Below are 24,564 nucleotides of genomic sequence, written 5' to 3' on the forward strand. Positions count from 1 at the left end.
GGAGAAGTGAGGCTCCAGGGCTTCCCGCTGAGCCGGAGCCACCGGAGCCGCAGTGACGGGAAAGCCGTGGCGGGAGGTGCGGAGCAGTTTGTTTGTGTTTTCAGCTCAATCCCCCTCGGGCCCGGGCCCGTTCCAGGGCTGTTCCTCATCTCCGGCTCTGCCCTCACGCAGCCCGGGGGACCCTGAGAGCGCGGGGCGAGGCTGTGCCGTGTGCAGAGCCCGCCCCTGGCTGCGATTGGCCGACGGTGCCGTCAGTCGTGGTTCTGGCGCGCTGATTGGTGGGAGCGGGGCGGGGCAGGCCCCGGTGGCGGCCTGAGGGCGGCCGTGGCTCGGCAGCGGCGCCAATGGCGGAGCGTGTGTGCGGGCCCGGGAGCGGCGGCAGCGGCCGGAGCGCGGTGAGGCGGCGGCGGAGCTGGGAGGCGGCCGCAGCGCAGGTGGGAGCCGCGCTGGGTTGTGCGGGGGCTCGGGGCTCGCTGCGGGCCGCGGGGGCGGCAGGGGGCTCAGGCGGGTTCGTTGTGCCGTGTCCGGCGCGTGTTGCCGCTGGCGTGAGGGCGCTGCGGGAGCGGCTGCCCGCGGTCTCCTTGCGGCCGCTGCCTCGGCAGGAGCCGCTGCCGGAGCAGCGGTGGCTCGGCCCGGTTGCTGTGGCTGGGACAGAGGCGGCTGCCCCGTGCCCGGGGCTGTGCGGGGAAATTGACGTGGCCGGAGGTTTCTGTGCCCCGAGGAGACAGAGGAGTCCTGTACAAGTGACTTTATTGCTGAGCAGAGGGAGAGGCCGTGGCGCATTTGCCGTGCGCTCGCTGCCATTGCTGTAGTTCGCAGCCTCCTTTTTATCCTCATTTTCCCGGCCGCTTCTCCCTCTCCCTTTGGCTGAGGTACTTGAAAGGTTCAGACTTCCACATCTGCCAACTGCATGTCCTCGTTAATGTGCAACCCCACTTTTGTAGAACAGCCGATATTCACGGCTCTGTTAAGTCTTGGTTGTTCTCGAAGTTCAGGAATGTAGCGGGACTTTCTGTGAGCAGCAGTCCATGTTAATTAGTAACAATTATTGAAGCTGGTGGTTTCGCCCGTTACTTCCTTATCTACAAGCCCCTGGCCCCTCGCTCAGCTGCTGAATGAGCTGCACTCTCAAGGTGTGGAGCACGGTAAAAAGGTGAGAGTTGCTGTAGCACATCAGAGGAGAAACAGCATTCGTTTAACCCATGGTCTGCCAGGGAGCCACAAAACCGTGTCCCATTCCCATCCTTTTCACGTTTGGACCAATACATGAGCTGCTTTTTTGTTTCCGTTGGTTTTTTTTTTCAGCACTTTTCCTTTGTCATCTAAATGCCAACAGCAGTTTGAGTCATTTAGTTTTCCACAAACTCCTCTTTTTTCTGCTAACAGACGATCTGATCCCATCCCATGGTGAAATGTTGTGTTCCTCATTTCAGTGGATTGCTCAGCAGGAAGGTCAGGAGCTGGAGCTGTCTGGTTGGTTATTCCCAGGGCAGCTTGTAATCTAATGATGCCATTGAAATGAGAAATGGGTTCTGTGGCTCCTGATATGAATTAGTTTGGGTTCCCAGGGGCCGGTCCATGGTGTTGTCGGATTTGTTCTGGTGGCCTTTCCCCATTTTTGTCCGCTCTCTCCAGCCAGGGCTGCATCAATTGACTGCTTTTCTCTAATTAAATCATCAAATACTTGGATTCCCAACTGATTTCCCTGAATTTTTGGTAGCAAAAAATTCCCAGTGCTCTATTATACGCTGTATATAACACAGACAGGGACAGCACATGTTGGAGTGGGCAGAGGGATGATTCCCCCCCCATTTATTTATAGTGAAGTTTTCCCAACATTCTCCATTTGCTGTTTCCCTTTGCAGCTTCACCCGTTTCTGTTGCAGGGTCAGATATCCTCACCCTGGGCTCTGCCTTGAGCTGTGCAAATTCCATCAGTGCAAGCAGGCAGAGCTTGGGCTGAGGGGCAGAGGGAATCAGCCCAATTCCTGCCCCAGGCAAGAGACCCAGGTCCATTGTCCAGGCTTTGCCCAGCAGTGTTCATTTGCATTTCTAAAGCTCCTCTGCAGGCTGCCTGGAATGAAGCTTCTCTTCCAGGGCAGCCACCTCGTGAGTCACGTGTGGCCCCCCACAGAATCTGGTTTTTTTGCAAAAAGTATCAACTATTTACGAGTTAAAAGTATTATGGTAATGCTCTTCAATTTTGCAAAATGCAGTGTTAAAAACGCCAATCACTTGTTTTTAAAATTTTTTAAAGTTTAATAGTAATAAAATGGTTATAAAAATAGTAATACAATTAGAGTAATAATAATTTGGACAAACTGAATTAGGACAATATGAGACAATAAATACAAAGTGTTACGGATGTCCCGGTACCTTTTGCTGGGCAGCACGAGCCTCAAAAGGACACCCGTTAACAAAGGATTAACCCTTAAAAACCATAGCCTGTTGCATATTCATACACTTCATACCTGATGCATAAATTCCATTCAAATACAGGATTCTGTCTGGTCATCCTCAGCTTCTTCCTCCAAATCCTAACAGTGCCTTCGAGGCGGGAAGAAGTTGGTTTCTTCTGATAAGAGGGCCATAAATTCTTCTCTGAAAGATGTAGGTGTCCTGTGGCTGCTATCTCGCTGTGAGTCCTTTCTTTTTAAAAAAGTATCCTGCATAGCATCGTTTCTATTTAAACAATTTTTATAATCTAAAACTATATTTAACACAGTACTTAAGAAAACTAATACAGCATTACTTTCTAAAACAACACATATAATATTCATTTCAATATTTGCGAAAAGCCAATCATAAAATAGATGCATTTTTCACATGCAGCATAAAGGCGAACATGGAAGAACCCAGACCAAAAACTGATTCTCACAATTCTGTCCCAAACCCACCTGAAAATATAAAGTGTGAGTTTTATGAAAAATTTTTCTCATGTTGTAATTTTGTCACTGAAGCTGCAGGGAAAACAAAAACTCTCCAAGAATCTCTTGAGTGTTAGAGAGTCAAGGCATTGCTTGGTTCTGGCCAGGATTTGCAACAGAAATAATTTCTTTCACAAATAACCCGGCTCTGCGGAGAAAATCATTCCATGGCATGTGAGTTTTACTGGATTTTTCCTAAACTTTATGTAGTCTGAACCAATCTAAATCCCCTGGTTTAATGTTCATTGCTTCCAAGTTGTGTAAGTTTTTAGTATTTGGTTTCCTGTTGGACCCGGATTTCTTCCCCTCTGCTGTGAATTCGGTCCACACTCGTGGATTTCCTTCTCAGCCTTTTCCAGACCAGGTGTCTCCAGCTGTGCCGGGGGCAGTGTCTGGGGTAGCTGTTGGTTGCTGTTTGCTGCTGGGCGTTGATGTTTTGTTGCTGGTCGTTATCTCTGTGGGTGTCTTTTGGGCTATTCCCAGTCTGTGGAGATGTTGAACTCATCTCCATTGAGTGGTGTAACACCCCTTAAATAAAACCTTTAAAATTCCTTTCCCCAAGGCAAAGACAAACCAAGCCGGAGCAGAGAAAGAAGATTTAAAAGAACCAAAATGGGTACATTTTGCAGCAATGCAGTCGCAGTCAGCCCAGAGTGTGGGTGTGAGTGAGCCCCAGAGTGGAATTGTGCCGTGGTGCTCCCCAGCAGCTGTGGCAGTGCAGGCCCAGCCAGCGCTGGAGCTGCAGCAGTGGCAGCAAGGCTTGGCCGCAGTGGCTGGAGGTGCCAGAGGAGGGTGGCCAGGATTTCCGAGGGTTTGAGCAGAGGATCTGTGGGCAGGCCCAGGGGCTTGGCCCGCTGTGGAGCCCTGGCTGCTGCTGCGTTGCCTTCAGGGCAGGCTCAGGGGCGGCTGCCATGGTCCTGCTGCAGGCGGGAAGTGCAAATCTCCGGGGCTTCAGAGCCCCTGAGGCCAGGCTGAGGGGTCCCCCCGTGTTCAGCTGTGCTGGCGGCTGTTTCTGGCCTCAGGGACACTTGGCATGGGCCCCTTGGCCACCAGTGGTGCTGCTTTGCACTCCTTAGGCAGGAGCCGATGTCCTGGCTGGGTGTTGGCAACAGCAAAGTGCCAGGGCAGGCTCTGTGCCAGCCCAGCTTCCTGTGGGAGAATCTACCTTGATCTCTGATCCAGTGCTTGCTGAAGCAGTCAGAATTGCTTTTGCCCCCCTGTTAGGTGCCATGGTGTCAGCAGAAGATATTGAAGCCTTCCTGCCCAGGGCATTTCAGTGCCAGGCTCTTAGAAGCACCCAGAGCTCCTTGGGTTGAGCTGAGCATGGGGCGGTGACCTGCGCTTTGTCTGATTCCCCTTCCTTAATAACAGCCTGTCTTGTAGCTCTTTTCCCTTCTGCTGCCCTTGCAGAGCCATCCACAAACACATTTTGTCCCTCAGGCCAGGGAATGTCCCATCAATCTCTCCCAGCCTGGGTCTGGAGCTCTGTCCCTTGAGTGCAGTCCTGGGTTCCTTGCCAGCCCCTCTCCAGGCTGTTCAAACAGGAGGCTGGGTTAAACCCTTGCCCTGTCCTCAGTTCTGAATCCTCCTGTGCCATTGAACAAGTTTCATACTGTAATAACCGAGCCCTGCTCATCCATTTAGAGGCTCTTTTGGTTGTCAAAGCTTTAACTTGCTGCCAGACTTGAACTCTAGGAGATCCTCCTGTTGTCATCAGATTTCAGGCCTCAGCTCCCATGAAAGCTGTGGCTGCAGAATTCTGCAGACAATGAGGCTGCTCTCTGGCCACTGGGTTAAACATTTTAGCACAAAAATTCCTTTGGCAAGACCCTGTTTAACATCCACCTATAATTCAGATTCTTTTACCCTGTCTGGAAGGGCCAGGGCAGCGGCCTCACGTAATCTTCATTTTAACACTTGAAAATTCTGTGTTTCCTCCTCCTGTCCATGCATCCAGTTTGTTGACTGGCAGGATAGGAGTGTTACAGGGAGACACCCCTGGCTCCAAAAGCCCTGTCTTCTACAGGGACTCAATACCAGGCTGTGAGCCCTTCCTTCTCTCCCCTGGAACAGGGTATTGCTTGTCCTGGTTGCTTTGAAGTAATTTGTAGAGGCTCCATATCTAATTTTCCCTATTTTCCTGTGGCTGCCCACACTTCTGGGTTCACTTCAGCATAGGTCTGGCCAGACATTTGACACAGAGGTAGAACAGAACTGGCCTCTGTATCACCTTTTATAATATTAATTTGCATTCCATGTTTAGCAATCAAATCCCTTCCCAGTAAATCATGATAACAATTAGGAGCAAATAAAAATTCATGGATTTCAAATCCATCTCCCAGATCTACTAATAGTGGTTGAATAAAACCATGCATCTTTCCCACTTATCCCCTCACTAATCAAACAAATTTTTTGCATTTTTCCCCCTTAGGTCTAAGATTCAGATTGCATTGAGAGGCTCCTGTGTCCATCAGGAGAGGCCTCCTCTCAATGCAGACCCACCTGAATGTTCTCAAGGGCTCCAGTGTGGAGGGTCCCTGGTGTGATGGGAGCTGTGACAGCCCTGCCAATCCATGTCCATCAAGGGGTGGACTTTCTGGTCCTGAGGGTGCTGCTGTCTGTGCTTGCAGTGTCCTTGTGCCCTGCAGCTGGAGCCCTGATTCCTTGCCAGGGGCTGTTAGGGTGGGCTGTCCCCTGCCGAGGAGGGCAATGCCTCTGCCGGGTGCTTGTGGCCGAGCCCGTGCCCTGGGTGCTGGGGCCCCCTTGGGCCCTGGGGCTGATCCCTCAGGGGCTGTAGGAGCTCTGCCCTGGCCTTTGCCTTCAGCTTGGCCTTTTGCTGCTCCCTTCTTGCACTCACCTGCTGGGCCTTTGTGCCCAAGTGCTGCAGGGCCTTCTTCTGCCCCTCCTGCAGCCCCCCTCAGTGCCTGTGGGTGCTTGTCTTGCTTTACATGACAGGTGTCTGCTTGGGAAGGCAGAAAAAGCCTCTCTTGAAATGGAGAATGCAAAGCCCCTCCCTCTTAATTTTTAGACTAGTGAAATCAAGGGTCTCTCAGGCAAAGCTATGGGAATAGGAATACCAGTTCTTTACTAGTGTGTATAATAAAGCAAACAAAGAACACCAGCTCCGGCAGTGCCAACAAACAGAGCCCGGAGCCAGTCCCGGCCTTTCGGCTGCGGCGCTTTCCCGTTGGGTGCAGTTCCGGGCACGGCCGGCAGGGGCGCTGGTGGCTCCCGCGGGGCAGGGCAGCGCATCCCTCCCAAAGAGCCCCGGCATCCCGAAATGGGGAGAGCGAAGCGGGGGGAGCTTTTGGCATTGCTGGTACTGGCAGCAGCCTGGGCAGGGTGGGCACCGAGGAGAAGGGGGACCCCCAATCCAAGCGTGACCCCAGCAGCTGGGACAGGGGGGAGCCCCCGAACACCAAAGGGATGGGTCCAGGGACAGGGAACTCCTGGGAGGCTTTTTCAGGGCTGAATCTTGGTGTTTGGGAGGTTTTTCTTGAGCCCAGATGGCCAATGACTTGTAGAGATGGACTTAGGCAGAGAGACCTTCAAACTCAGTGTGTGTTGGGGAAGATGAAACAGGAAAGCCTTATAAATATTATTGTCTGGCAAAAGATTTTGAGAATATAGAAAATATAAGGAAGATTGAAATGAAAGAAAGCTTTGAGATACCTCAGTTAGTGAACAACTGGAAACCAATGGTGTGGCCCAACTGAAGGTAATCCCCTTCTGATGAAACAACTCCCTCTGCTTGCAGATCGATCCAAGGGTCAGAGCAGACCCCACTAGCTCAGCAGAAGGGGTTTAAAGAGGAGTTTTTAGGGTTTAAAATGTAACACAGTATGGTGATGTAGTGATTCTTACAGGCTGTATGTAAATGCTATAGGATTTGTATCTTGTACTAGATTGGCTAGTGAGAAATAGAATATTCAACACAGAAGATTTATTGTATTGTAACAGGAACCTTACTCTCTTACGCTCTTCCCCTCTTACTCTCTCACACTCTCATCCTTTCTACCCCTCTCTTCTCTCGGGCCTGCTCCGAGCTGTGCCTGGCAGCTCCAAGCAGGGCCCTGCACCCAGGCCCTTTGCAATCAACCGCAAGTTCCAGGGCCTGGCTGCAGAGATCTCTCGTCTCTGTCTGTCCCGACCGTCCTACCCCCCGACGCTCCTACAAACGCGCTCATCCCTTGTTTTCCCCAAACCAGGATTTCCCATTGCCAACCCCAGGGAGGCTGCGAGGAAGAGGAAGATGCCCCGGGACACTGAGGCAGGTGAGGAGGAAGTCAGTGCCCCTTTCCCCTCTGTGCTGCTCCATCTCCCAGCCCAGCAGGGCCCCTGGCTGCAGCTCAGCCCTGGGGGGATCTCCTTGCCCTTGCCTGTGGCACGGAGGCAAATCCCATGCTGTCCTTGTCCTTCCTCCCCCAGAGCAGGAGCTGAGCATGGAGAGCAGGGAGGACAAATGCCCGCGGCAGAACCTGGTGGCAGAGGCCGTTTTGAGCGGCTCCACGGCGCAGGAAGCCAACGGGGAGGAAAAGCCCCGGAGCTGCCGCACGAGGAGGGGCTGCAAACGCAGATGGCGGGGATGTGAGGGGGAAAGAGCCAGCCTGGGCCGGGAAGGCGGCCGGAGATGGAGCCAGAGCTCGGAGCTGGTGCTCCATGAGCAGCTCCATGATGGGGAGAAGCCCCACATGTGTGTGGAGTGTGGGAAGAGCTTCAGGTGGAACTGCCACCTGATCAGGCACCAGAGAACCCACACTGGGGAGAGGCCCTACGAGTGTGGGGAGTGTGGGAAGAGCTTCAGCCGGAGCTCCAACCTGATCAGCCACCAGAGGATCCACACTGGGGAGAGGCCTTATGAGTGTTCCAAGTGTGGGAAGAAGTTTCAGACCAGCTCCCATCTCCTCCAGCACTATCAGACTCACACAGAGGAGAGGCCCTTCCAATGCCTTGAGTGTGGGAAGGGATTCAAATTCAACTCTACCCTCATCACCCACCGGCGCATCCACACTGGGGAGAGGCCCTACGAGTGTGATAAATGCAGGAAGAGGTTTCAGACCAGCTCCTATCTCCTCCTGCACTATTGGATTCACACAGAGGAGAGGCCCTTCCAATGCCCTGACTGTGGGAAGGGATTCAAGCACAACTCCACCCTCGCCAGGCACCGGCGCATCCACACAGGGGAGAGGCCCTACGAGTGTCCCCAGTGTGGGAAGAGCTTCTCCAGCAGCTCTAACTTGACCCAACACCAACGGAGGCACCGGTAAGGGAAGCCCTGCGAGTGCCCCGAGTGCGGGCAGAGCTTCGTGCGCTGCTCCAGCTCCATCCCCCACTGGAGGAGGCACTTTGGGCACAGCCCTGGTCACTCACATTCCCTGTGATCCATGTCGGGACCACACCTGGCTGCTTCTCCTTTTGGTTTGGAATTAGTTTTCCTCTGCTTCACTTTCATCCTTTAAAAACACCCCAAACTGGGTTAAATGAAGGAAATTGATTGAATATATCTGAAGCTCTCCACACTTCCCCCGTTTTTCTGTTGAACAAGCATGGTCTGATTAAATGCAGCAGATACCATCTTTTGCACCATGTTCTGTAGGCATATGCAAAAACATGGCAAAATTAATACTAGTAACAAAGCTATAATGCTCACTATAATGCTGACCTTAACAATAGAGCGTAACCATGATCCCAGGCCTAAAGATTTGAGCTATCCATCAATACCAAAGCCTGATTCTACCTGTAGGTTTCCAGTTAACCGCTCCAGTGTGGAGAGCTTTGTGGACAGCTGGCCAGCTGAGAAAGGTCACGTCGACATAATAGCGTTGGTTAAGTTAGAAGGAGGCAAGTCTAGGATTCAGCAGTCAGTGTCCAACCACTGACAGGGACATTGTGCCCTTGGTGCAACAACTGGATAGAGGAGAAGGTCTCATGCCAAAAATATGAGGACATTTTCAGCAGAATAACCACAAGAATGTAGAAGTAGTAACAAAATAACCATAAGAATATAGAAGTAGGCGTGGTTGACCGAGAAGTAATTAACCAATAATGAGCTCAGCTTTGCAATATGTATAAGCCACATTAACACCAATATAAATATGTGTGAGCTATCAATAAAGTTGGAGACTTGCTGATCACGCATATTGAGTGCCGCATTTCTTCCGCTCATCCAACAAGATCCCCCATCAGGAAACCCGTCCATGAGGAGGGATCGTGACAGAAACACAATTTTATTATCAAGAGGTCAAGGGGATTATTAAGTACAATTAATTTTTTTAAATTATATAAATGTAAATTATAGAGATGTTTTCATATATTAAAATAAAATGTTATTAAAATTAAAAAGTATTAGTTATTTTAAAGTAATTAGAGATTTTTAACCAGGGCTGAGCTTCTTCCCGCTCACTGCGGGATGTGGGGAGGGGGCGATGCTGACAGGGCTGGGGGGGCTGCAGCTCCGGCGGGGCGGGGAAACCGTGGGGATCTGGTGCTGCTGCTCTTCCTCCTCCTCCTCTTCCTCCTCCTCCCGCTTCCTTCAGGCCCTGCCCCCACCCTTTGTCACCCTCCTATTGCCCAAATCCGTCCCATCACTGCCCCCCCCCAAATCCCTCCCCATCGCCCCCCAATAAACGGCCCCGGGGCCAACTGGGAAGCTTTATTGGGAGCACTGGGAGCAGGCACTGGGCGGGGGCAGAGCGCCAGCGGGGCTGGGGGGAGATACGGGACCCCCCCAAAATCAGCGGAGCGGGGACGGAGCGGGGGGTTCCGGCCGGGCCCGAGCCCACGGGGAGGGGCTGCGGCCGCCGCCGGCTCAGGAGCTCTGTGGGCAGAGAAAAGGGGGTGACACCGGGCTGGGGGCCCCGGCGGGAGCGCGCACGCTCCGCCACGGCCGGGACGCCACCCATGGCACCCGCCCTGACCTTCTTGCGCACGTAGAAGCCGAGCCCCAGCGCCAGGAAGACGAAGCCCAAGACGAAGCCCCCGATGCCCGTCAGCATCTTGCTGCGGGCGGCGTCCGGCGGCATCTCTGGGGGGTCCGCAGGGCTCAGCACCCCCAAAACCTCTCACGGACACACCCAGCCCCTCCCAGCGCCCTCCCTGTGGCCCCCAGCCCAGCCAGGACCCCCTGAAACCTCCAATTGATCCCTTTTTGTCCTGGCCAGGAGCCACCAAAGCCCCTCCCGCCCCTCTCAGCATCCCACAGCCCCCTCCCAGTTGCCCTCAGCGCCCCAGGAGCCCCAAAGCCTCTCGCAGTCCCTTGGCAGCCCCAGCAGGACTCAGCCAGAGCCCTCCCAGTCTGTGCCCAGCACAACCGAGCTCATGGCGAGTCCCGCTTTGCCATGGCCGATCTCCTTCCAGCGCCTCCGGGCTCACTGCGATCCCTCCCAGTCACACCCAGAAACCCCAAACTCCCTCCCAGTCACACCCAGAAACCCCAAACTCCCTCCCAGTGTCCAACAGGACCCCCCCATCCCCATCCCACCCTCTCCAGCATCCCCCAAACCCCTTCCCAGCCCTTGCCCAGTCCCCAGGGCCTCTCCCAGTCCCAGCCCGGCTCTCTCCAGCTCCCTCCCAGTGGCTCCCAGCAGAGCCCAGTGGTTCTGCCAGCGCCCCCAGGGGCTCCCCCGTACCCCAGTGCCGGCTCAGGGGCTGCTCCAGGCTGACGTGCTCCACCTGGCAGCTGTAGGTGAGCCCGCGCCGGGGCGGCGTTTCCAGCAGCACCAGCAGCTGGTAGGTCCAGTCCCCGTTGGGGACCACGTCGGTGGCCACCACGTGCTCCGAGAGCTCCTGCTGGCCCTGGAACCACCTCACCTGGATGGCAGCAGGGTAGAAATCCATCACGGAGCAGAGCAGGCGGCCGGGGCCCGGCTGGGAGCTCGAGGGGGGCACCAGCGAGATGGACACGCTGGGGGGCACTGGGAGAGAGAGGGGAGGGCTGGGCTGGGCTGGGGAGGGACTGGGAATGGACTGGGAGGGACTGGGAATGGATTGTGAGGGAATGGAGAAACTGGGAATGGACTGGGAGGGACTGGAAGGCACTGGGCAGGTTTTTGAGGGAATGGGAGTAGACTGGAAATGGATTGGGATGGACTAGGAATATTCTGGGAGGCGCTGGGTGTAGACTGGGAGGGAGCTGGGTGGCGCTGAGAGAGGCAGGAGGAGATGGGGGGCACTGGAAGAGGGGGTGGAGGTCTGAGCGTGAACTGGGAATAGACTGGGAATGGACTGGGATTTATTGGGTTGCCACTGAGAGAGACGGGAGGGGATCGGGGGAACCGGCAGAGAGGATGGAGGTTTGAGAGTGAACTGGGAATGAAGTGGGAATAGACTGGGAATGTACTGGGAGGGACTGGGGAGGATTTGGAGATGGCCTTGGAGGGACTGGGATGGACTGGGAGGAACTGGGAATGGAGTGCGCGGCACTGGGAGGCCGAGTCCAGCGCGGGGCACTCGGCCCTGCGGGTCTGCCTGGCAACAGATGAGTCATAAGAGAGACGCGGTCTGATTGGCTGAGAAGCGTCAGTTGTACGCGTCGCTGAAATGGACGCGTTGGGGGCTACTGGGAGGGACTGGGATGGACTGGGAATGGACTGGGAATGGACTGGAATGGATTGGGAGGGACTGGGAGAGACTGGGACTGGGCTGTGATGGACTGGGAGTACACTTGGAGGGACTGGGAGGCACTGGGAATGAACTGAAACGGATGGGGAATGGAATGGGAATGGACTGAATATGAGTGGGAAGGAACAAGGCGGGACTGGGAATGAACTGGGATGTACTGGGAATACACTGGGCTGATCTGGGGTGGCACTGAGAGATGTCGGAGAGGATGGGGGTTACTGTGAGAGTGGGTGGAGATCTGAGAGTGAACTGGGAGTGAACTGGGAATCGACTGGGAACTGATTTGAACGCACTGGGAGGGACTGGGAAGGACAGGAGTGGAACTGAGAAAGATGGGAGGGGCACTCGGCACTGGGAGAGAGGGTGGAAGTTGGAGAGGGAACTGGGATTGAACTGTGAATGGACTGGGAGGGACTGAGATGGACTGGAAATGACTGGTCATGGACTGGGATGGACTGGGAATGGGCTGGGAGGGATTGGGATGAACTGAGAGGAACTGGGAGGGAGTGGGATAGACTGGGATGGATTGGGAATGGACTCGAATGGGACTGGGAATGGAGTGGGAGTGAGTGGGAATATACTGGAAGGGACTGGTGGGGGCTGGGATTGACTGGGATGGTCACTGGCAGGGCAGGGCCCGAGGGGACACGCTTTGCCCCGCGCTCACCTCGGCGCACCGGGAGGTACGGGTGGGACCCCTCGTAGTTGTGCCGGCAGTACCGGTCCACCTGAGTCCGTTTGTACTCCAGTAAGGCTGGGTCGCTGTTCAAGCGCTTGGCATTCTTCTCCCCATGGGGGGTGAACCCCACGTAGTGCCCCACGTCGCTGTCGAACATCACGTACTGCAGCCGGTTGTAGATGAGCCTCTCCACGAACCTGACCTTCTCCGTGCCGTTAATGAAGGAACACTCGGCCTTTTGCAGGTTCACAAACACCCCTGTGAGTGCGGGACACAGCTCAGTGGTGCCCCCACAGCACCCCCAGAGTTCCGGGGCCCACCCCGGATCCCCACTCCGCACCCCCTGTGCCCCACGGCCGACACGGGACCCTCCTGCCCGCGCTGCCGCTTCCTCTTTGCCGCCCTTCCCCCATTTCCCCTTCCGCATCCTCTCCCCTCCCACCTCCATCCTCTCCCGATAGGATTTTTGGGGTCCCATTTCCCCCATTTTGCCTATTTTCCACTCTTTAAAAAAATTCCCCAATCCCCAGCCCCCTCCCGCTCAGTTTTGGGGTCCCCCCGTCCCCTTTCCCCCTTTCTCCCCCCTGTCCCAGCGCCTCCCGCACCCCGCTCACCCGAGAGCTCCGCGCCCGCAGCCGGGGGGGCTCCCAGCACCACCAGTGCCACCAGTAGGGCCCCGGCTGCCGCCCCTCGCCCCATGGCCGGCGACCCCCACCCCAAACCAACCGCGCCCAACTGCGAGAACCAGCCCGGAGCAGCGCGGGGTCATGAGGGACGCGCTCCCTGATTGGTCGGGCGTGGTTTTTGGCCGCGCTTTCATTGGTTGTGGGGTTTTTTTGGGCTAGTTTTCATTGGCCGAAGTGATTTTTGCGATCTCTGTAATTGGCCGGTTCCGTTGGGAGCCCGATTTCCAGAGGCTCTACCCAGCAACGGAAGAGTCATTTACGATCCTTTTTCTGATTGGTCAGAATTTCTTAGGGCGCTCAATTTCTGAACCCTCTACCTGGCAACACGTGACGCGCGATACACCCCGGTCTTCCATTGGCTGACCGCTTTTTGGAATGCTGCTCCCCGGTTCCCACTCCCCCCAGTTTGGATCCGCGTTCCTGGCAGCAGCACCGACCCTTCCCGGTGTGCCCGGAGCGCCATGGACGGAGCGCGGAGCCTCCCCCGGCTGCTGCCGCTGCTGGCCCTGACCCTGACCCCAGTTCTGGGGGTCCAAGCTGGGGTTTGGGGGCCGGGGTCGCCGTTTTGGGGTTCGCTGGAATTTTCTGTTCGGATCCCTTTGTCCCGCTCCGTCTCAGAAACACACTTTAATTAACAACGGATGCCAGCAATTTTTTACTACTTTTTAAATTATAATAAAGTGATGGTAACCCAAGTCATATTATAGTAACGTTTCTTATGATACTAATTCATTTATTTATACTTCTATAAAATTAAAAAAAAAACAAATAATCCCGTTCGGGTCATCTTCTCCTGCCCGCTCGTCTTCCTCTGTATTTCCTTTTCTTTGGGGTTCCTCCTCTTCCCTCCTCCTTTCTTATCCCACCTACTCCTCCTCCTTCCTCCTCCTCCTCCTCCTCCTCCTCGTCCTCCTCGTCCTCCTCCTCCCGCTCCCCCCGGGCCCAGCCCCCACCCTTTCTCCCCCTCCCTTTGCCCAAATCCGTCCCATCGCCCCCCGCCCCCCCCCCCCCCCCCCCAAATCCATCCCCATCGCCCCCCAGTAAACGGCGCCGGGGCCAACTGGGAAGCTTTATTGGGAGCACTGGGAGCAGGCACTGGGCGGGGGCAGAGCGCCAGCGGGGCTGGGGAGAAAACGGGACCCCCCCAAAATCAGCGGAGCGGGGACGGAGCGGGGGGTCCCCGCCGGGCCCGAGCCCACGGGGAGGGGCTGCGGCCGCCGGCGGCTCAGGAGCTCTGTGGGCAGAGAAAAGGGGGTGACACCGGGCTGGGGGCCCCGGCGGGAGCGCACATGCTCCGCCACGGCCGGGACGCCACCCATGGCACCCGCCCTGACCTTCTTGCGCACGTAGAAGCCGAGCCCCAGCGCCAGGAAGACGAAGCCCAAGACGAAGCCCCCGATGCCCGTCAGCATCTTGCTGCGGGCGGTGTCCGGCGGCATCTCTGGGGGGTCCACTGGGCTCAGCACCCCCAAAACCTCTCAGGGACACCCCCAGCCCCTCCCAGCGCCCTCCCTGTGGCCCCCAGCCCAGCCAGGACCCCCTGAAACCTCCCCCCGATCCCTTTTTGTCCTGGCCAGGAGCCACCAAAGCCCCTCCTGTCCCTCTCAGCATCCCACAGCCCCCTCCTGATGGCGGCGAGGGAAGACAAGCAATCAATCAATATGATTGGCAAAGCAAGCTTCGGTTTATCTTGAGTACACCGGTACTTTTATATAGTTTTCCAGTAATTATGCATACTTGTCGTTAGTTTCTTGGTTTAATTGCTCATACCTGTTGTGAGTTTCTTGGTTTAAAGCAAGAGATTACATTTACATATTCCTCCTACTTTGTGGTTATGCATACTTTATGGTTTCTATTCTCATTGCTGTCCTTGCCCGTTCGACCTTGTCAGCAGGCAGGACACAGCATCTTCCTATCATGGCGTGCGGCCTGGTTATGCTAAGTGCGGCCCACTTATGCCAAGCTGCTCAGTTAACATGTATGCTCAGTTATCATGGGGCTTGCTTGTACAACATTTCCACGGATCCATGGCCCTTTTCCTCCAGCCATTCTTCCACACTTTCCCTTCCACACCGCACGCTTGGGCAAATTGCGCAGACCAAGCAGCCTTTTCCCCCTCTTCCCCATTGGCCTGAAGACACTCTGCACCAAGAGAAAGCTCCTGGACAGGCGGCTATCCAACAACAGCAATTTAATGTTCCTCTAGGGGGTGAAGGGAAAGGAAGTGCTGGCAGAGGAGAGGTGTTCCCCGCAGGCTCAGGTGGCCCCAGCAGACGCAGCCTCCCGGAGCAGTTCTGCACAGCGCCGCAGCAGGACACTCAGCCACGGCCACACAGCAAAGGCCGCGAGTGCCAGAGGCGGCGCAGTTGGTCTCGCATCTTCTGGAGTCGGGAGCAGGGAACGCTCTGTAGAGCTAAAAGGATGTACAGAGCTTGAAGCGCCAGGCATGAGATGGCAGGGCTGGTGTCATCCGTCATGTCCTGAAGGGCTGCAGAGAGAGAAACAGAGGCCCAGTCAGAGGCTGGATCTGCGGGCAGCTGGGGAGAGCCTCCAGGCTCGTGCATAGCACGCAGCTCCTGGCACGGCCTGGAGGAAGCAGGAGGCAAGAAGGACGAGCTGGCAGCTGCTGGCCAGGAATGTCCCCCAGGCGCCTGCAAGGTGTCTGTGCCGTGGGCACCTTGGGGCGCGCAGGGAGCGGAGCCGTGGGCGGGCGGGCCAGGGAACGCAGGTGCCAGCGGCAGCCCCCGGCGAGAGCCCGCGGGCCGCACTCACCCCTGCAGATGATGCGGAAGTGCGGCTGCTGCCCTGTCAGGAAGCGCCCGGCCATCCCTGGGGAACACAGAGCGTGTCCGGCCTTCAGAGCCACAGCTGCCGCCCACGGGCGCTGCCAGCCCCGAGGCCACACGCCCTGCTGGCCCGGCAGGGCTCAGCCCGGGCCCCTGGCGCACGCTGCCGCCCCAGGCCACGGCTGCCAGAGGGCGGCAGCAGCAATGCCGAGCCCAGCCGGGGCTGCACATGCCCGCGCCCGGATCCTGCTGCCGGGGCAGCAGGCGGGGCTGGGGCCGAGCTGCGGCGGACCGGGCCGGGGAGGGAGCCGGGCTCGGCGCTCACCCATGAACCTGACGGCCGCCTCTCGCAGGGGCTCCTGTGCGCTCCGCACGTAGGGCAGGGCCAGGCGCAGCTGCTCGGCCGCTCGGCTCCTGTCCTCTGCCAGCTGCAGAGAGCGGCGGGGCACGGAGGGAAAGGGTTGATGCGGGCCCTGCCCCTGGGCCGGGCGCTGCCTACGGCCGCCACTGCTCCCCCTGCCCATAGAGCCCTGAGGCCCGGCCAGCAGCCGCAGGCGCCGGGCTCGGCACGGGGCGGAGGGCCCGGAGAGCCGCGGTGCCGCCCCGCAGCAGAGCCCGGCTGGCTCGGGCCTCCATCGGCACCGGCCTTGGGGCCACAGGAGCCTGGAGACGAGCCCGCACGGCCCAGGCAAGGGAGCGGCGTGTGGGGCGCAGGCTGGTGCCCCTGCCTGCGGCACTGGGCAGGGGCCACAGCTGCCAGCCCCACAGACCGGGCGCCGGGGGCAGGCGGCTTCTCCAGGGATTGGGCTGGGCATTCCCGTCTGTCCTTACCAAGCACTCGGCAAATCTCCACATCTGATCCGTCTGCAGCGGCTGCTTGAGATCCTTCCTCCTCAGGAAGCTTACTGCAGAAAGCAGCGTTTCCCGAGAGGCCTGCAGAGCAGCAGAGACCCAGAGATGGCACCGCAGCCCAGGGCACCGGACCCGCATCTCTGTGCCAAGGCCAGGAGGAGGCTGGAGCCCGTCAGGTGCCAGGGGCTGGGGAGACAGCTGAGCTCCCTTCCATGGGGACACCCAGGAGGCCTCACCTGTGCCACACGCCCGTTCTCATCGTGGCAGTGGAAGAAGAGTGGGAGCAGGCTCTGGCTCACGTGCTTCTTCAGGGGCTTTTCTCCCTTTGCCACTACCAAGGCAATCACGTCTTGGAAGAGGCGAATGGAGAGCAGCTGCACAAGGCTGTTGTCCTGTTGAAAAGGAAGCCAAAGCCCTCCACATCAGCTGCTCCAGGCCTCCCTGTGCCCAGGCCCAAGGCAGCACCCAAGTGCCCGTGGCTGGGGGCACAGAGCCTCACATTGTCAAAGAGGTGCCAGAGTGCCTCAGCCAGCTGCAGGGCGATGGGGCTGGCTATTGCCAGGTCTTTCTGCAGCAGCAGGAGGCTGAGCACAATGAGGGTCTTCTCCACGATGTCTTCATCCCTATCCCACAGTAGCTTCCCAAGGCTTTCAGTCAGGCTGTACATGCTTGGATCCTGTGTGCAAAACAAGGCTGGGCAACCCCACGCTGCTGCTGCTGCTGCTGCTGCTGCAGGGCTCAGAGGCCCAAGGCCTGTCCCAAAGCACTCAGGCAGCTGAACAGCGACCCTGGAGAGCTGGGAGCAGCTGCCACAGCTGCCAAAGCCCAGCTAAGCCCAAGGGGCTGCTTGCCCCAGCCCCACGCTGCCAGCACAGCTTCAGCTGCTGCCTCCTTCTCACCATCGAGGTGAGCACCACGAGGCCTCGCAGCGCCACGCGACGCATCTGCCTGGACTCGCTCTGCAGGTGCCTTGTCAAGATCTCCAGGACTTTTTTACCGCATTCGCTCAAGTCCAGGCAATCCAGGACCTGAAAGGCACAGGGCAGGCAGAGAGCAGGCACAGAGGTGCCCAGCTGGCAGGAGCTCAGAAGTGCACAGGGCCGAGCCAAGGCAGCAGCACAGGGCACGGGCAGCGTCCCAGGCAGCTGCGGCTACGAGAGGGCAGAGGGCTGGGAGGCAGCTCAGCCAGGCAGCGCTGGCCATGGGGCTCACCTCCACCAGGAAGGCCAGGGCGGGCAGCTCCCAGTCTGAAATGCCTTGGCTGAGCAGGTCAAAGAGGCAGGATGCCATGCCGCAACACCAGATGATGGAGACACGGCGCATCTCCCTGGCAGGGAGAAAAAGGCACCATTGCTCCTGGGCCGGGCAGGCAAACGTCTCCCAGGGCTGACTGGCAGAGCTCTGGTCTGCTCCCGAGCATCCCGAGGGCGCTTTGGGAGGCGGCTGTTCCCGGGCAGCCTCCTGTGCCAGCCTTTTCCAGTCTGCTCATGCCTCCCTTGGTGACAAGGCCCTGCTGCCCATGAGCACGGGGACTGTGTGGGGCGTTGCAGGCACAAAGGAGAGGGGCGGTGGGGAGAACGAGGTCTCACCTGGCCAGCAGACGCACTGCACAGTGGTGGGTGTCGGCACAGAGCAGCGTGTCCCAGGCACGCTTGCGTTCCATGGACAGCACCACGTGCTCATAGCGCATTTGGCAGAGCAGGGCCTTCAGGGTCTGCAGCGCAAAGCTGTGTGCAGAGCAAAGCCCAGGTCACGCTGGGAGCCCCAGCTCCTGCCCTGGGGGCGTGGGAGGGATGGGGAGACTGGGAGGACTGGCACGGAGCACCTGTTGGGGTTGGCGGAGAGGCCGTGTTGCTCCTGGCATCCCTGCCAGAAGGTCTCAACCTCTTCTGGCATATCCTGCATGCTGATGTAAGCTTGGAAGAGCAGACGCAGAAAGAGATTGGAGAAATACTCCAGCACCACAGGTGAGCGCCAGGCCAGATTGAAGACTCTCCACAGGGCCACGGTTGCCTGCAAGAAATAAAACAGCCAGAGACAAGTCTCAGTGCCAAGACATCCACGTGGCAGGGCCTGAGCATGCCAGGGAGAGGCCGGGGGAGACACGGGGGGAGCAGCCAGCCTGGTGTCCCTGAACCCTGCCCCTAAGGCAGGATTCAGCCCAGTGCCTGAGGCAGGGGGATACAGCTGGGGGGAGGACAGAGAGCTGGCTGCTGGAGAGGCGGCCTGGGGGCTGGCAAAGGCCGGCAGCAGAAACTCACAGCCAGGGCAAAGACTCCTGCGTTGTCCCCATCGGAGGTGTACACGCTGTGCACTGGCCAGGCACTCAGCACATCGAGGAGTAGCCGCAGCGCCGGCTCCGCAGTCCTGCTCGAGGACATGATGGTTCCCCACATGGTGGCGGCAGCTCTGTGGGGTCAGAGCTCTGTGTCAGGGCTGGCTCGGCCACAGCACCGTGGCCTGGGCAGCTGCAGGGCCCCGCGCTGGCCCTCAGCCCTGCCTCTGCCCACTGCCCCTGGCCAGCCAGGGGGTCAGCCAGCCCACGTGGGTACAGGCCCCGAGGGGCAGGGAGGGAGCGTGGCACCAGGCTCAGGAGCTGACATGGCAGCCCTGGAAAACCGAGGAGCCAGAGGATCCTGGAACTGCCCGCCTGTCTGGCAGTCAGCAGGGACAGGCTCTACAGGGTGATGGGCCGGTGAACCCGAAGCCCTCAAGGCACGTGGGGCTGCCCTACCTGTCACACGATGGGGCCCAGCGCAAGAGGGTGATCAGCACGTCCGAGGGGTATTCCTCGGTCAGCTCCAGAAGGGCCTTGTCCAGCCTGTGCCCAGCAGCCTCATTGGCCGTGAGCCACTGGTGGATGGACCTCACCATGGCGGGCACCTGCAGAGGGCACGGGGAGACTTGGAGAGCTGCCAGAGCAGCAACTCCCCCTGAGAAGTGCTTCCCTTCCAACCGCATTGGGCCGGGCCTCAAAGGCCGAGGGAGCCCGGCAGAGCCGGCTCGAGGCGCTGCACCACTGCTGGGGCCATCGAGCCCTTGCCCCAGGCTGCTTACTTGCACTGGATTGGAGACACCCTTCTCCACAAGCAAATCCAGCATGGCAGCATCGATCTCGGCATCAAGGAACGGAAGGTTGGCCAAGACGCCCGTGCCCGCACCGGCGGTCTCTTCCTGCCAAAGGCACGTGATGAATTCACAGAGGGGCTGCAGGAGAAGGGCAGCAAGAGAGGGAGAATCCATGGAGCGCTCCAAGCCTGGTGCTTGGCTGAGCAGTGCCAGCAGGCCCAGCCCAGGTGGGGATGGCCGCAGGTACCTGCGCTGTTCTGCCCAAGTGGCCACGGGCGGCTTCCTGTTCTTGTGTCCGGTCCTGGGCTGCATCTGGCAAAGAGCGAGCGCAGCCAGAGCTGAGGGGCTGCGGGAGAGGCCGGAGAACACAGCCCAGCCCTGCGCTGCCCAGGCAGGGAGAGCCTCGGGATGCCCCGGGGGATGGAGCGTGGCTGCCAGGTGCTCCAGCCCAGCTTCTGTCCTATCCATGGATATGTCCACAGGGATGGGATGGGATGGGATGGGATGGGATGGGATGGGATGGGATGGGATGGGATGGGATGGGATGGGATGGGATGGGATGGGGCCAGGCTGGCTACAGGCACCAGCCCTGTGGCCCAGCTCTGACACTCACGCTCCTGCAGCAGCTGGAACCGCTCCAGTTCTTCAGGCTGTTGTGCTGAGGCAGCTCCAGCCTCTTCCTCCTCCACCCAGGCCAGCTTGGGCACGCTGGGGGATCTCTGCTCCATGTCACTCTTTGCAGTTATGAGTGCTTGCTGAAGCAGAGAGGCCTCGGAAGAGCTGAAGATGAGCAAGTGCTGCAGTTGTGCCTGGAAGGCACCTGCAACAGAGGAGCCTCGGGAAGGCTACAGGACAGGAACTCCTGCAGTCTGTCCTCGAGGGCAGCAGCAAGAGAGAAGTCTGAAAAGGGAAATAGGACTGCAAGTCCCGCAGTCTGTCCTCGAGGGCACCGGCCGCAGGGATGGCAGACGCTTGGGAAATGCTCCACGTCACCGAGTCCCGCAGCCTGGCCTCGAGGTCACCTGCACAGGGAACGCCTGGGAAAAGCTCCGGGTCAGCAAGGAACGAGTTGGCTGTGTGGGGGCTCCTCACAGCACTGCTCTGTCCTGTCCTGTCCCGTCGCGTGCACCGAGCACTGTGGCGTGGCCGTGGCACCACCAGCACCTACGTCACGACGTGTCACAAAGGGTCACCCTTGCACACTCTGTCCCTTTCCATCCCATGGTGACCACGGTGCACTGTGTCACAGAGAGCCCCAGGACACACCTCCACGTGCCCTGGGGACACCCCCACGCCACCCAAACTGCCCCAGCTTGCAGGCAAGACCTTGCCCCAAGTGTTGAAGACACAGCCCAGCAGGAACTTTAGCAACGGCCCAAACAAGAAGCAGCTGCTCCTCTGCTCTGCCTGCTCAGGGCAGCAGAATGAGCCCCCACGGCTGCCACCGCTGCTGAGCAGGAAGGGCACCGGGGCCTTCCACAGGCCCTGCCACGGCCTCTTTGGGACCAGTCCTGGTGCTGGGTGGCCGGCACAGTCACAGGGGTGTGACACAGACACGGGACGTGTGGCTGTCTTGGTTTGGAAAGACAGGAGTCTGCTAAGGAAGGCAGGAGCCTCCCCTGAAATGGAGAATGTAAACCCTCCCCACCCTTCCTGATTGTCATAAACTTTAAATTTAGGGGCTCTCAGGCAAAAATATGGGAGCAGGAAATACCTGTTCTTTAATAGGGAAGGAAAAAAATAAAAGGAAAAAATAAAGAATGCAGTACACTAGAACAACACGGACAGAGTCAGAACCCAACCTGACACCCTGTGCGTCAGGGTGTGGTAGCAGTGCAATTGGAAATGTGGCTGCAGCCCTCCTGCAGTGTCAGGGGTGGTTCTGTTGGAGCAGGGGGGGTCCTGTAGAGAAGGATGTGTTCTTCCTCCGATGATCCAGTGGAAGAAGAGGCAGCTGCTGTTCCTCTGGGGAATCCAGTGGAGAAAGCCGTGCTGGTGTCTCAAAAACCTCTGGATTATATCTGGGTAGCAATGCTTGGCTCCTCCCTCTGGGTGGAGCATCTCCCAATGGGATGTTACAGTTCTTATCAGTCATGCAGTGACATTCAATAGTCTGTTATCAACAGATGTCCCCTCCCCAGGGAGGTGTGAATGTGGTCACTCAAAGAGAGAGATAAGGCAAACTGCCCGCTTGACAAAGATAATCTGCCATACAGATGGTCATGGAAAACATCTTGCATTGCAATCTGGAACAGCATCTATAACAAACTCCCCTCTTATTCTTTATAAAACATTTAGCTTGGGCAATGTTTCTTATGCTTTGGACTATGCTGATAATTAGCTGAATAAAACAAGGAATCAAACAAGGAAGAAATATCCAAACAGCTGTAACACATAAAAGGAAGAAGCCTAATTTCTTCCACCATTCTATACATGATCTCACCAGCTAGTTTTTTTAACACTGGTTCCCAATTTTGGATCAGTATGTGGGCTATATTTCATGGTGGTCATCTATTTTAATATATCTACACCTGATATATGAATTTTTCCACAAACACTCCCTTCTTTAGCCAATAGAGAGTCTAAAGCCAATCTGTTCTGATATATTATGGGTTTCGTTTGGCTTTGTTGACTTGATATTAATTCTAATGCCCATCTGGTTATGTTTGTTATTATCTCTACAACTGTTTGGAGTCTTATAATGAGATTCAGCTTATTAATTGGGGCTGATACAGAGTCAGATTGCTGTGCTGGTTTTCCCTTTTTGTTTACTGATTGTTCTTTCACCAAATCTTGGACTCTACCCTTAAAGGCAAATGTGAAACAAATCCATCTCTCCCCTTTTGGACATTCACTTCCCAATATCTTCTCACTTTTTCCTAAGTTTTTCGCAATGCAATATTTTCTCCTGTTTTGCATACAGGTACTGAATTTGGATGGGTCATAGCAGTGACTGCTGACATGGGTGTGTGTAATAAAAGAGGAACTTTGATTTCTTTCCCTGTAATGCTTTTGATAGCATTTGTGACACGATTTTGCTGGTATCCCTAAAGGGAAAAGACAGAAGATGAGTGACAGAAAAAGGAATAACAGAGGTCTGGCATGGCTTATACCCCCACCTGCCATGCCTATGGGGTTGCTGCCCATAGCAGGTGTATTTGATCTTCTCGGTGGCGAGCACAGCGGCCAATCCAGTCTTGCCCTCTTCTCTTTGTCACTCCCTTTTTGCTAATTTCCAGGCAAATAATTTTTGACACTCTGTAATTGTGGTTTCCCACTGTTCCTCAGGTATCTCCCACTCAACAGGCACTAATAACTCCTATCCGCAAAACAAAGTTATTATTTCAGCTGTTTTGAGTTCTGTCTGGATAGGGGATAGATTTGGTGCTCGACACTTCCTGCAACATGAGTATTGATTGTGGAAACTGCAATACCAATTTTCCCCACAATTTAAACATTTACATTTAACTCAGCATTATAACCCAGCATATCTGATATTAGGATGAAGCAAACAGGGTATATGGTATGGCCCTGATGGAAGTTGTAATTCCTCCTCCTCTTTGTAGAAGTCACAGGCCAAGGCCAGAACATGAGAATTCTCTGACCGAAATAGTCCTGATGCTCCTGTTTGGAGTGGAAGTATTCCTCCCCAAATTGGATATCTGACATGTCTCAGGACTTGTCCAGATGGCACTTGAAACCACTGATATAAACCTGGCCTTGTTTCTCAATTAGCTGTGATTCTTTGTACATTCCTTGGAGCATTTGGGATTCTTTTTCTTTAATAAGCATTTGGATGAACCATCAACATATATCTTTTTCCCCTCTAGGAGGGCTTGTTCTGCTACATCCTCCTGAACTTCAGTTTGGTATTGCACAATTTCTGAACAATCATGTGTTAAGGTACCTTTTTGTTTGCCAAAAAAATTGAGCTGGATTCAAACTTTTTTTTACTTCTAGTGTTAAATTATCATTATTTCACATTTTTACATCTTAGGGTCTACTAACCATTCTCCCCCGGCATTTTCTTTTTTTTTTTTTCCTTTTTGATTTTAACACATTTTGGACCGCATGAAGTGTACACACAACTAGTTTATTTCTAAGAGTTTGTCCACAGCCCTTTCTTCTTCTGGTATTACCTCTATTCCCAGCTGGATTTGTAAGTCTTTTCCCAAGAAGTTGACACCTGCTCCAGGAACTAATATGACATCTCCTACCCCCATTCTGGCTTCCCCTTTAATTGCTACATTTTTAATGACAGGGATTTTAAACCCTTCTCCTCTTCCCCCTGCCATGTCTGCTGTGTCACCACCTACATCACATCCTCCTGGAACATCTACTATAGAAGTTCTCTCTGCATCAGTATGAACTATAAAATTTTCATAGTTCCTCTTGGGGGCCTACTTTTAAAGTTATCAAAGGCTCCAGGTGGCATTCATCCCCCAGAAAACAGAGCCCAATGTTCCTCCCACTCCCTCACCGGGCACACCCCCTGAGCCATCCCCAGGCCTCCTCCTGAGTGAGGGTGGCCTCCCCCCTGCAGCAGAAACAGCACCCCCAGTCCTCTCCCGGACCCTGACCACGCCGGGCTCTGTCTCCTTCCTGAACCTCCCCCCTGGATACAGAGGAGCTGAAATCACCGAGGGAACAGAGACCAGGCTGAAAGTTGGCTGTAGAGCCAGATCCAAAAGGGGACAGAGGGAGGAGCAGAATTCAACAGTGTGGCTGAAATCAAGGAAGAAACAGGGGTAGGTGCAGGAGCAGTCAGCTGGGAGGAGCCACAGCAGGGACGGGAGTGATCATGGCCGGTGTGGGTGAGGAGGGCTGGAGCTCTTGGCTCAGACAGAGAAGCTGGTATGGGTAGGGAGACTGGAGCTTCTGGCATGAGCAGAGAAACTGGAGACAGGGAGAGACAGTATTTCCAGAGGGGAGCTTCTGGCATGAGC

General features: G+C 56.3%; 3 protein-coding genes across 3 annotated transcripts in view; 2 read left to right on the top strand and 1 right to left on the bottom strand.

The window, feature by feature from the left end:
• LOC139604965 (class II histocompatibility antigen, B-L beta chain-like) overlaps positions 1-13,018 on the bottom strand; it is a 35,454-nt gene extending 22,436 nt beyond the window's left edge. Inside the window, exons 1-5 of the mRNA XM_071456314.1 lie at positions 12,840-13,018; positions 12,214-12,483; positions 10,556-10,840; positions 9,845-9,951; positions 9,700-9,744 (exon numbers count right to left, since the gene is read on the bottom strand). Coding sequence (XP_071312415.1) covers positions 9,736-9,744; positions 9,845-9,951; positions 10,556-10,840; positions 12,214-12,483; positions 12,840-12,924 — 756 coding nt within the window. The 5' untranslated portion in view covers positions 12,925-13,018 and the 3' untranslated portion in view covers positions 9,700-9,735. Of the gene's footprint in view, positions 9,745-9,844; positions 9,952-10,555; positions 10,841-12,213; positions 12,484-12,839 lie in introns of the transcript that reaches the window.
• LOC139604959 (zinc finger protein 436-like) lies at positions 318-9,269 on the top strand. Its single transcript, XM_071456303.1, has 3 exons — positions 318-434; positions 7,136-7,201; positions 7,356-9,269. The coding sequence occupies exons 2-3, from the start codon at positions 7,180-7,182 to the stop codon at positions 8,192-8,194; spliced, it is 861 nt and encodes a 286-aa protein (XP_071312404.1). The 5' UTR covers positions 318-434; positions 7,136-7,179; the 3' UTR covers positions 8,195-9,269.
• Positions 331-24,564, top strand: part of LOC139604933 (zinc finger protein 135-like) — a 120,214-nt gene continuing 95,980 nt past the window's right edge. Inside the window, exon 1 of the mRNA XM_071456273.1 lies at positions 331-434. Coding sequence (XP_071312374.1) covers positions 345-434 — 90 coding nt within the window. The 5' untranslated portion in view covers positions 331-344. The remainder of the gene's footprint in view (positions 435-24,564) is intronic.

Source organism: Agelaius tricolor, unplaced genomic scaffold (genome assembly GCF_023055355.1).
Source record: "Agelaius tricolor isolate 1412-34295 unplaced genomic scaffold, bAgeTri1.0.p SCAF_57, whole genome shotgun sequence".
NCBI lineage: Eukaryota > Metazoa > Chordata > Aves > Passeriformes > Icteridae > Agelaius > Agelaius tricolor.